Here is a 13,430-nt window from a genome sequence, read left to right as displayed (position 1 = left end):
AAAAAGCTTGCAAAGGTGCACTGACTGAACAATAATACAGACATGCACGACCACTGATTTAGGGTCAGCCATGAGCAGACTCTTCTCAGTCAGCTTGTCACCTGTATCACTTTACCTATTGGCTTTTTTACCCCTCTTTGTATGCAGCTGCACCTCTTTTCATTTCCTTACAATAGTGTGGCTTACCTTTGCTCGACCACAAGGACGCCATGGGGAACATGAGGAAAAGGGTATCAAAAATACTTTGGTAATACAAGAACTCCCAAATCTCAAGTATTCGTCCTCAAAGTTGACAAATTTGTCCCAAGAACTTTGACTTTCTCTCCCGATGAGCTTTCATTCTCTCGTTCACACAAGTAACGCTTCGTCGAACAGAATGGTAGTCTCTCACACACCCTCCCACAAGGTCAGAGCCGCCCTCCATTATAATGCCTCTATTTGTGTGTAAAGCTTGTGTACAGTAAGTCTGTGAAGTGTTTGAAAAGGAGCTGCAATCTCCAGGTCCTGCAGGATTGTGTGATGAGAAGTAAAAATAAAAAAATTGAAGACTGAAGTCTTCACTCAGCTTTGTATAAAAATCTGTAAATTGTACTGTAATTGTCTCTCTTATTTTACAAAGATCTAAAATGTACAGTTGACAAATATCAGAGAAAGTGCATAAAATATTATTCATATATATATATATATATATAACATCATTGCATTTGATCCAAGACATGCGTAGGGAGAAAATGTCACATAATAATACGATTAATTATGGATAGAAAGCCACTAGTTCTACTTTCCATCATTTATGGGAAAGTATATATAATCTTGTTTATTGTCCAGTAAATAGTAAATCTGTCTGAGGTAGATATGCTAAATTCCTGGACATTTACATAGTGAATACGGACACGTTGCAGTTGAGCTATTTGACGTAGTGGTGTAAAAGCTTACCTATGAGGCAACAGTTTAAATGGTTAATGATTGATACAGGTCCTCTAAATTACAGCAAAGAACCACACAGTCACCTAGCAAAGAGATAGAGTAACCCGACAGATGCTTATCAACCACTCTCTTGGAAAATACAACATGAATCCCTAAAATCCACTTTAGCCCCTGTGCCACAAAGTATTCGGCAGCATTTACATCCTTTCTCTTGCAACAATTCCGCTAAGATGGCACTGGAAAATGTGGTGACAACACTTTATTTATATGCTTTTTTTAGCTCCTTTTTAACAAAGCAACTCTAAATGATTTTATCTTACTTATCTATTTGAAAAGGTAGGCCCTATTCTCTCTGAACAATTTTTTACATTTTCAGTACATAGTCCTCCTCTTTTGACCTTTCTAGCCAAGGAAGTCAGTACAGTACTCACACATGTCAAACAACTGGGACTTAAAGACTCCGTAAAGTGACCTCAGAGATATTTCTAAAGGCAGATACATGTTTAAAGACAACTCCTCAAAATGTGCAAAGACTGACAACTATGTTGTGTACTAAGTTCTGGTAAAATAGTGTTGACCTGTTTTTTTGACAATTTCACTTTCTCCTGACTGTTTGGGTATGGCTGAAACACATGATGCACTTGGAACTCCACTATGAGTTATCCCTCGCCCACTATATAAAAACTCGAGTGCCTTTGTACGCGTAATGTTATCTGGCACAACTGTAAATTATGTTATTTATATTATTACTAGTAGGCCGATTTCTTCCACTATAAGTGTAAGATAAAATGACGATTACACAGTTATTGAGCTAACTATGTCTCAATCCTGGAAATGCAGCGTCCCTTATTATTTTAGTTCCAAAGTGATGATGTGATGCCACGGAGATGCACGCTCTTTGCAGGCTGAGAGGAGCACTAGATAGCTTGCGAGCTAGCTGGTTGTGATCACCTCTCATCGTCACGTGGAAAAGGTCACAACAATATCTAGTAAAATATATTACAGCGAGCAAAGGCTTAAAGCAGATATTTATTTGAAGAATGGATTGAAACATTGACATAAAAGGTGTCATAAAAATACAGCATTCAGGACCCCAAAAATCCCCTCCTCGAGCCAAAAGATGACAGGCTAACGGGACAAGCCGAAAGGAAAAGACGAACAATGATCAGCAAGGATAGGAGGTAAGGCAAGGCAAATTGCACGGCGAACAGGTTCTCGGTGAAGGATCCAACAAAGAGCAGCTTAAGTGGAACATATGAAATGGCTCAAGAAGGGAGCCTGTGCTCTTGTGCCACATTTGGAGATTCTGACTAAATATACCTGGGTATGCCTTGTCAAATGACTTGTACTCCAGGACTGTCCTCTTGAGAAGGGTTTGACTGTCTTCCACTCTGTAATTGTCCCTGATAAGAGGTGCCAATCAGGTATTCCATCCTTATTGCTGACTGATTTGGTGCCAGTATGTTGGGGTATATCCTGGTGGATGAGAGAGTATCCTCCCTCCGCCTCTGAGTAGGTGGCCTTGGTGCTATCTTTTGTTCCCATGCCCCAAACAGCCCTGAAGCCAGGACCAAAATAGAGTAAAGAGGATATTGTGGATGTTAACAAAGCAATGTCCACAGCTGCAACAGACAAGCTAGACTGACGTTAGGAGAGAGGCTCAGTTGAGAGGCGCTAGAAGGTTGTGTTCCCCCCCGGACCCATCAACCTCATAGAATTATCTTATAGTAGGAAGAGTACTCCATCCTTCCATTTTTTGCACCACCTATCCTTACTAGGGTTATGCTGGAGCCATGACCTCTATCTTTGGGTGAAAGGCAGAGTACACCCGGATCTGGTTGCGAGCCAATAACAGGACAGGTATAGTCTTTGCTAAAAACAATGGCAACGCAGGGGGATTGTTTAAAAAGAAACTTTTTTTTTACCAAGTTTCTGACATGAAATCATACCACACTTTTCCTACTATAGGTCAATTAGGATTACAGTGGTACCTCTTCTTACGAATGTCTCTAGTCACAAAAAATTCAAGTTATGAAACACCTTGGAAAAATATTCTCTCTAGTTACGAAGGAAAGTTCAGTATAAGAAGGGAAAAAAATGGACTCTGGATTTACAGCCCCCAAGTTCCAGCGGACGTAAAAATCCTGTATCTTAGTTTGTGTGGTGCAATAGAGCTGCTCTTCCATACGCGATCACCGTAGCATCTTCCTGGCATCCCATTGGCGAGGAGGAATGTCAATCTTTACCCATGATGTTTATCCTGTATCTTGTTTTATGTGTCACGATAGAGCTGCTATCCCATTGGCTATCACCGTAGGCTATTTCTGGCATCCCATTGGCTAGGAGTGACGTCAATCTTTAGCAATGATGCTTTTGGTTTCCCTTGGACACTCGACTGTCACCGAAATTACACTAGCACTTTCACACGCTGTCACATGCTAGTGCATGTTGGTAAAGTACTTTTTTGTGAGTTTTGCATTTGTGTTTTTTGGGAGTTTGTTCATCTTTCTTCACCCCAGGCTCCAAGAAACTTTAGTGGAATTAAATTGTGTATGTGTTTGCATGTGTGCATACAGTCTTTTGTATGTTTTGTCTGGGCTGTCATACGTTTGGCTCCTCCTCTGTTCCCCATGATGCCTTTTGCTTCTCACTCACCCTTCTCTTCGCATAGTCGCCCAACACCAAAGGTAAATGAACATCATTTTTATTATTTTTTACATAACGCACTTTGAATGCTATTTTTTTGGCGGCGGGCTTGGACCAGATTATGCAATTTACATGTAAAAAGCACTTCTACTTACAAAAAATTACGAAAACGACGTCTGGAACTAATTTCTTTAGTAGAGGTACCACATTACGAAGATAATTTTTATTTGCCAAATGCCAGAATATCCATTTTCCAAGATACAACAGTCTCACGAATGTCATGGAAGTGCTGGAGCCTATAGACATCACATAGAGACAGACAACAGCCGCACTCATAATCAACTTCGAGTCTCCAATTAGTGTATGTTTTGGCAATGTGGCAGGAAACCGGAGTACCTGGAGAAAACCCACGCAGGCACGGGGGGAACATTGCAAACTCCACGCTGGCTTTGAACCCCCGTCCTCAGAACTGTGAGGCCAACACTCTACAGCTGCATCACCGTGCTGCCGTAAAAGTAATTTAAAAGTGCAAATGCTCTAAAATGCAGTTTCAACCTGCACTTAAAAACATTCCCACACAGGGCACTTCTGTTGGCAATTTATTACATTTGTGTTGCTATATTATGTACTGTATCTTTTGGATTCTGTCCTCTTCTATTTGACCTAAGTCTGTCGATCGCAGAGCCCCACTGGGTTAATATCCCATTAGCATGTCTTCCTTTTATTCAGGACCAAAACATTAAGTGATTTAGAAAACCAGTACCAGAACTGTAAAATCTCTTCCAAAGCAGACTGGGAGCCAGTGTAATGACTTTATAATTGGAGTAACATGCACTGCCCTCTTTGTTCTGGTCAGAACCCCAGCTGCAGGATTCTGAATGAGCTGCAGTTGTTTAATGAGTTAATAAAATAATCTATCTGTTGGGTTTTTTTTTTTTTTTGGGGGGGGGGGTTGAAGTTACACCTTCACCCAATTAATAGCTGCAGATCAAGTCTAGTGCAATCAGGTCTTCCCCCTGGAATTTACATTCTCAAAAATTAGCTCATCAACAGACAGGAAGTTACTCATGATATATTTCCCTGAAGGAATGACTCATACTTTGCCTGAGGAATTTCCCAATTGTGAACAAATTGTTGATAGTATAGTGGTGGTGTGTGAAGAACAACATTATTCTGTGTCTAATGGTGCAAACTACTTTTCCACAGTAGCATAAATAATATGTATCTATTTATAGAAATCTTAAAATATATTTCTGAATGTCCTGTGCTTGCTTCTATATTAACCAGTTCTGAAGTACAAGGTTCATCCCTGCCTGTGTGGCGTTTCCATGTTCACCCCGTGTTTGCGTGGGTTTTCTCCAGGTTCTCTGGTTTCCTCCCACATCTCAAAAACATGCAACATCAATTGGAGACTCAAAATTGTCCCTAGGGGGGATTGTGAGTGCAGCTGTTTGTCTCTGTGTGCCATGTGATTTGTTGGCAACCAGCTCGGGGTGTACCTCCTGCCCCTTGACAGCTGGGATAGGCTCCAGCACTCCCACGACTCTTGTGAGGATGAGCAGCTAAAAAAATGGATGGATGTATTTATAACATAATAACAGGATTGCTGCCCCCAAGAGGGAATAATGAGGTTTTTTTTCCTGATATAATTTAATTTCATTGGCACGTTAATCATGACTGTGAACGTATGAATGGTTGTTAGTGTGTTTGTGCCCCATCATCGACTAATCAGCCTAGCATGTAATGCGCCTTTCGTCCCAAAGTCATAAAGTACAGTGCATATATAAAATTAATTCATTCATTATATATATATATATTATTCATATATAAAATTCATTCATTCATTTTTAGTACCACTTATCTTCACATTAGTTGCAGGCATACTGGAGCCTATCCCAAGCTATCTTTAGACGAGAGGCAGAGTACACTCTGAACTGGTCGCCAGCCAATCACAGAGCACATAGAAACAAAAAAAAACATTTGAACTGTTTGAAGCAATTTCAACATTTCTGAATTTTCTTCTTCATTGGCTGACTGTCTGCTTGTTGTGTAAAACACGAGTGCTGTCACATATATTTGTTTTTTTTTTTTTAAATGAGTGGTACCCTAAAAAAATGAAAAATATGGTACTGTACTAGGTGGCACTGTCGACTAGTTACAGCATCTGCTTCAGAGTTCTGAGGACCGCGGTTCAAATCCCGGCTCCACCTGTGTGGAGTTTGCATGTTCTCCCTGTGCACTTCGGTTTCCTCTCACTTCCTGAAAATGGACGTATGGTGGGTTAATTGATGACTCTAAATTGTCCGTATGTGTGGATGTGAGTGCAAATGGTTGTTTGTTTATCTGCCATACGATTGGCTGGCAATAAGTTCAGGGTTCACCCCGCCTCCTACCTATAGCTGGGATAGGCTCCAGCACCCTTGCGACCCTTGAGGATAAGCGGCTCAGAAAATGGATGGATGGATTGCACTGTGCTATTGCTTCTTTTGTTCATTCCTGATATCTGTACTTGGTGCAACACTAAACCCATGTATGAGAAAATTATATATTGTTGTGCAGCTCCCGTCTTGACACTACAAAGTCTTTACCTTCACATACATGTAACAATAACTCAAAGGAGAATGAGGACATTCCTCATATGAGGGAGACAATCAGAGGAAGGCAGCGAATCATTTCATCTGCACATCAGGTTATGACACTATTGTTGGTTGTTGACTTTGCAGCATCTTACTAGAGAGAACTAAAATCTCGGCAAGAACTCTCCTGAACAGGAAGTAGAGCAAGGTCAAAGTATGACAGAAGGAAGCAGAGCCTGTGTGTCGTATTTCTTTTGCAAACTGAAGTCGGTCAAGGTCAACCAGTGACTGAAATACTTTAAAAGTGTCACAATAACAGAAAATGAAGAAGAATTGTAGGCGGTGAATGTTTAATCACTTTCTGGACTCTGAGTTTAGAAACTAACTCTCATGTCAGTGTATTTGAAGAAAATGTAATTTGTACAGAGTGGGCATGAACCCTGAAATGAGCGTGACCTCACGATGTATCACTTAAAAAAACTCATATTTTGATCCATCCATTTTGTATCCCACTTATCCTCATGATTGTCTTGTCTGAGCAGAACCTACCGGATTATATAATGTATTTCAGGAATGCAATACAAAAATGTATGCCTGCTATAAAAGTAATTAATGGTATGCCAATTGCTAAAGCAGTATTATTGGTATGTTATGTATTGGTCATGTATTAATTTATATGGTAACACTATATGATATTACTAATCCAAATATTCTTCAATTATTATTCCCAATATTGGTAGTATTATTACATTTTCTTAGTTCTAATACAGTATTCATTGTCTGAGATATGTTACATAGGCACAAAAATATCTCTTGTGTCTATAAAGAAAAAGTATCCCTTGTTTGACTGCCTTTTTTAGGTGGGTGTGCATCTGCCTTTATACTACTAAAGATGAAGAAGAATACCCCATAATGCCATAAACTGTAATAAAAGATATGTGTTGCAATACAGTCTACTGTATGTAGTCTTTCATAAATAAAGAAATAAGTAACATATATCTTTGACTGGACGCAACATTATTCAGTTAAAGACATCACATCTTACTCACAATAACAGAATCCACTTAAAATGGTTCTGAAAGGGAATGGCTGAAAACCTGACATGTAGATGAGAGGTACCTTGAAGTGATAGCGTTGACCTAAAAAAATATATTTACATAATCTATTGAATAATTCAAGCTATTTTCTAACCGTTTCTTTCTGTCCATTTTGTACTTGTACGGCATCTTTGGTTGTTAGACATCCCTGTCATTTTCAGTGTACGGGTGAAAGGACTGAGTTCTAAGCCTTTGTAACACTCAAGCAGACTCAGGAGTGAGTGATGCAGATTTGCAAAGAACCTTTGCATGGCAAATTTGAGGTTTGAGTACTTTTCACCAACAGAACCTGTTATGCTTATTACTTATGTATTATGTATGTCCAGCTATATTTTTACAAAGCTTGCTTATCACAGGTAGGTAATCAAACTAATGAAATTTGTTAATTGAAGCTTCATATTTTGCAAAAAGAAAAAATAGTTTCATAGTGACAGTTGAGTTAAAAAAAAAAAAAAATCTATGCCGGGAAATCCTCTGCTTTCCGCTTCTTTCCAAACAATGCATGCGCGAGAATCCACACCTTCACATTAATCACAAAGGGCACAAACTCTTATCTATGAATGCTGTGCAAGTCTAAAATATTGAAAATACCTTTCAGAGAAATAATCTCATGTTGGATTGATCTGGAATGGTCCATTTCAGATGTCCTGTTTTGTGATGAATAAAAACTATATGTATTGATAAGTATCTTTAGCAGCTTTGCCTCCTTCCTGCTTGGCTTTAGAATTTATAGAACTAAAGAACTGTCTTCAGACTTTTCTGTCTTTGTTGAGCTGATTACGCACTTAAATGTAAACTACTACAGGTCTTCTTACGGGTAATCTTTGTTTTGGTACTTTAACACACACTCGTTCCGTGTCATAATGTGTCTACATGACACAAAGCTCCTCCCATGCATCATCCAAAAACCTAGGCTTTCACTCATGTAAAGAATGGCAGTGGAAGGCGTTTCAGGAACCACGTATCTAGAGAGCACATGTTCATTTGTTCAACAGTCTTAGCACAAAAGGGAAGTGCGGCTGTGAAGAACACACCCATACACTTGGAGTTGTTTTTATAGTGAGCCTCTTTTCACCAACCAAAATAAATAAATAAACTGAAAGGCCACAGAATTAGGTACAGCTGTGCAAAACAGTGAAATCTAGTAGGGGTATACTGTACCTTTTATTGACACTGTCAGAAGGGTCGCTGCTTTGAACACTCTAATTCAAATATTTTGCCCTTATTATGTAGGTAGCAAAACAACAAAAATCCATTGTAAATACATTTCAGATTAGGTGGCACGGTGTCTCAGATGGAAAGCGTTGGCTTTACAGTTCTGAGGTCCTGGGATCAATCCCGGACCCGCTTGTGTGGAGTTTGCATGTTCTCCCTGTGCCTGTGTGGGTTTTCTCCAGGCACTCCGGTTTCCTCCCATATTATGAAAACATGCAACATTAATTGAACACTTGAAATTGTCCCGAGGCGTGATTGTGAGTGCGGCTGTTTGTCTTGATGTGCCCTGTGATTGACTGGCAACCAGTTCAGGGTGTACCCCGCCTCCTGCCTGTTGACAGCTGGGATAGGGCGCCAGCTCTCCCCATGAGCCGTGTGAGGATAAGCAGCTAAGAAAATGGGTGGATGGGTACATTTCAGAGTACAGTACTTCTAAGTAAATATTTCTCTGACAGTGTCTAAGAAAACAAATAATAATCTTAATCTTACAGAAACTTCTGTTTCATATCTGATTATGATTTTTTTTTCTTATTGTCTTTTTAATGATGAGCAGTTATCACTATGGCAAGTGTGATGTATGTTTTTATTGAGTTGCATGACAAATAAGGGATAGTGGATGACCCTGCCATTAGGTACACCATGGTACACAGTGAAGCCCCACCATCTTACATACTACTCTGACAATGACACTAAAAGTATTTTGTAAAGTGGTAGAATCCTGCCAATGCAAAACAAATATATCTTGTATGTGCTAGTCATATCTGTTGTCTTAAGTGAATCTTTGTTAAATTATAATCCAACACACCAAATAACTATATCAAGCAAACTGAGATGCTAAGACACTAAATCAATCCATTGTTTTTTTCAACACGTTATTGTTTGCAGCGTCACAGATGGGTTAAAGATACACTTTGGACAAATTACCGTACTGACAATTAGAGGTAGACAAACATGAACACACATATTCACAGCTATGGCCAATTTAGAGTTGTCATTTAACCTACAATTGATGTTCATGGACTGTGGGGGGGGGGGGGGTGTCAGAGAACCCACTCAAGTTCAGAGAGCCCATAAGGCTGTTTCGTATACAAAGGACAGCAATTTGAACCCAGAACTAAACCTGAACTCTTTATGCTAGTGCACTGCCCAAGGCAAGGACAAGCAAACACGTTTCAATAGAAAGGCTTCCACAATTAAGTGTCAAAATCAGTAGGTCTGTGACCCAAAGTTTATTTCTCTGAAAATGGCTTTTGATTGAAAATCATAGACATTCCTTGATTTTAAAAATAACACTCAGTGAAAGTGGCCTGTCTAAAACTCAATATGGACAGTAAGAGAAATTAACCTTAAACAAAATAAATGTCAAATCCATCCACCCACTTATAGGTGATAACCATCTGCTGCCCTGTTGCTGAGCTGTGATTTGATTCATCTTGAGAATGCCTTCTTGTACAAGATTATGGACATCTAGGAAGCATCATTGACAATTCAGCAAGATTGAAGGTATGCTGATCTTTACTGTCAAGCAGCATTCCAAAGTATTTGTGCATCTTTTAGAAAAAGCCTGCAAACAAGCCTTGCCATCAAAAGCCAACCAGATGTAAATACAGTAGGTGGGTCTGCTGGAAATGATGAAACGTGCTCAGTTTTAAAGTCTAGTGTATGGTTTTGAATTTAAGAGAACTAATTAAACCTATTTTTAGCTTTAAACAACACTGATTTTGATGGAATTGTGGATGACTAGTTAGACCGTCTGCCTCACAGTTCTGAGGACTGGGGTTCAAATCCTGGCCTCGCCTGTGCGGGGTTATCATGATTTTGCCATGCCTGCGTGGGTTTTCTCCAGTTTCCTCCCACATCCCAAATTCAAGGTTGGTTAATTGAAGACTCTAAATTGTCCATAGGTGTGAATGTAAATGTTAATGTTTTTTTTTGTTCTATTTGCCCTGTGATTGGCTGGCAACCAGTTCAGGGTGTACCCCACATCCTTCCCATTGATAACTGGTATAGGTTCCAGCATTCTTGCGACTCTTGACTCAGATAAGCGGGTCAACAAATAGATGAATGAATATTGCAAGCATTTTTGTTTTATTACCCCTGATTTCTGACACCTAAACTACTTCATAAATTTCATGTGTAAATATGATGAGGCGGTTAAAATTTTTTATGGTTTCACAGTCATAACGGCACTTTGAGGGAAACCATAACTACAATTTGCCCCACCACAAAAATGAGTTTGACATCCCTGGTGTGGATTAACAACATAAACACTTAAAGGGGTACTGTCATGAAATGGACGATTTTTAGTATGTTATTAATGAAAAAACGGCAGCCAATATGGGCCCATGCATTTTTTCCCACCACAAAACCTGATTTTGACGTATACAGCTTTTTGTAACTCCCGCCATGAAAATCCTCTCAAGGGATTTGTTTTCGAGGAGAACCAGGAAGTGACGTAAAGGACAGAGGCACTCGTTTGTTTCCATTAGTTTTTCCTCCGGGAAGGTAGCTCGTTGTTCGTTCGTGTTAGCCAAAATGCCGGCTCATTGCATTGCTGGACATTGCTTGAACACTCAAGAAAATGGATTTACCCTTCATAAATTTGCAAGAGACGCGGTTCGTCGTGAAAAAATGGATTGCACGGGTGCAGAGGACGAGAGCTTCGTGGGTTCCAAATTAACAGGTAGGCGTGTATACAGCTACTAAAAAAATAATAGTTTGGGGCGGACCACATAATCGGTGTCTCATAACGTAACAAAAGATCCGCGTACGAAATATGTCGATGTGCGCGTTGGACGGCATCAGGCTGCTGCATGCTTAGCCAGCGAAGGCTGCGCTTTGGGCTCGCGGACGGCGGCGGCTCTGAAGAACCCAGCTAAAAATGCCTCACTCAGCCGCGTGCACACAGTAAAGCGCCCCGGCTCGACGGTGATGTTCATCTCGTACTGCGGCGGCTATGAACAACCCCCTAAAGCAGCACAGCTCGGCTCCATTGTATGCCACCACGGCGCCGAAAATCAGCCACACTGGCTGAGGCACTACATTCGGCGGTCACAGCTTCTGCGAAGGCTGCGCGTTGGGCTTTGCGGACGGGGGCGGCTCCGAAGAACCCAGCCGAGAATGCCTCACTTCACCGCGTGCCCGCATAAAGTGCCCCGGCTCGACTGTGTTGTTCATCGCGTACTGCGGCGTCTACAAACAAGCCCTTAAAGCAGCACGACTCGCCTCCGTCATAAGCCACACCGGCCGGCAGCGATGAGCCGCGACGGCTCATCTCTGCCGCGGAAATGGATCGGACGGGGATGCGGTTTGGCCGTGATCGTATATCATCTGAATATGGCTCGAAACAATGGTGTAATATTGCCCCGGTAACTTCACTCGGTTGTGTGGTGTTCTGCTTTTCGAAAAGAGCTTCCGTGTGAGAAGGGGCGCGTTTGTCTACCATACTTAGGGTGCACTGCATGTTTTCATTGGCGAATGTCCGAGTGACATCACGGACGGAGGATGCAGCCAATATGGCAACGACTTGGATATCGTAGAATGACACTTCTGCAACTTTGCACATGGATGACGCGCTCTCCGCTCACATTTATTTTTTCGTATAGACATTGAAGTGAATAATGTTATATGTATTTTTCATTACAATATCTATTTTAGAATGTTTATAGGGATGACACTTGGGCTTCAAAGGAATGGTAACAGTTTGTCGTCACGGGCTAATGAGCTAGATTGCAAGCTCAAAAGCTAGCCTGCAAGCTAAAGAGCTCGAGAGAAAATTTCAATTGGAGAGAACCAAGTTTTAATGAGGAGTGACAGAAAACAACAAAAGGGTATCTCTCCCCATTTTGTGAAGATATAACTAAATAATATAGGAAGAGAAGCCAACAAAAAAAAAGAACATTATCTCTGATAACTATGAGGAAATTAAATCCTTATATGCTCAGTCTCATGACAATTAAGATTCATCAGTGTTGGATGGGCTGTCTGTGAAGGAAGGACAGTAAAATATATGACAGGACAGAACAAGGACAGGAGGGGAAACATATAGGACAGAGTTAGTGGACCTGGCTGTAAGATACAACTAAAGCGCAGTGGGAGTGGCAACGTATGTAAATAAATAAAAAACAACAACTGTGAAATAAGAGTGCAAGTGAGGGTGACGCAGGAGGTTCACTTAGTTATATTACTAGGGGGAGGCTAAAAATGTCTTTTTGGAGGAAAAACACCCGGGAATGAGTTTAAATAAATCTTTATTGTACATAAAGAAGATATCTAAATGTTATTTCTCTCTGTGATTTTGCTTCTTGCGGCTACTTTCATTTTATGAAATACATGACTGTAACCTTAAAATCGTTATTTTGCAGAAATATTCAGTGTGCATCCTTGTATGTCCGACACATGTCAGGCTATTCACATTCAGCTATTGGATATAGTGTCAGGGAAGTTGCTCCATGGCCAAACAAAAGTCTGACTATGTAAGTGTAGATCTGTCCCTGGTCTTGCCTAACAGAACCTTAAGATTGTCACCAAACTGTTCAGGAGTCAGAATCTTCCGCTTTCGACCTTCACTGTTGAACATCCTGAAGACATGGCTTGTTCTGGGTAGTGATACTGAGGTATCTCTGGCAAATGTTACTTCGTCTTTCATTCTCTTGGTCTTTGTCTTTAGGTCATCTGCTGTATTCTGAATGTACTTATCAACATGTTCAGCTGCTGTGAATGGCCTTGGTCCTTCAGTCTGTCCAAAATATTTAGTTGTCTGTTCTCAACATGTAGCAGATTAGTTTCCTTCTTACTAAGCCCAGCAGCTCTAAGATACTGCTGGCATTTGTTCCAGTCTGCAGTAATATTATCCATAATCTTGACCACTGGGGCCATTTTACGGAAATCACTTGAATCATCTTTTTGGCACAAGTCTTTAGTCAGCTTTAGTGTATTGCCACAAGATACAGTGTCCAAACTAGGCTTC

The 13,430-nt window shown here is 40.5% G+C and overlaps 1 protein-coding gene across 5 annotated transcripts in view; it reads right to left on the bottom strand.

The window, feature by feature from the left end:
* Window positions 1-13,430, bottom strand: part of plecb (plectin b) — a 151,071-nt gene that overhangs the window by 83,038 nt on the left and 54,603 nt on the right. Inside the window, exon 1 of one of the 5 annotated variants that reach the window (XM_061820443.1) lies at window positions 187-336. The exons of the other annotated variants lie outside the window; for them this stretch is intronic. Within the exon in view, the coding sequence (XP_061676427.1) occupies window positions 187-220 (34 nt within the window). The 5' untranslated portion in view covers window positions 221-336. Of the gene's footprint in view, window positions 1-186; window positions 337-13,430 lie in introns of those variants that run through there. 5 annotated transcript variants of the gene reach the window in all.

Source organism: Syngnathoides biaculeatus, chromosome 5, assembly GCF_019802595.1.
Source record: "Syngnathoides biaculeatus isolate LvHL_M chromosome 5, ASM1980259v1, whole genome shotgun sequence".
NCBI lineage: Eukaryota > Metazoa > Chordata > Actinopteri > Syngnathiformes > Syngnathidae > Syngnathoides > Syngnathoides biaculeatus.
Note: the sequence above shows the minus strand (reverse complement) of the source record. Positions and strands in the feature narration are given on the sequence as shown.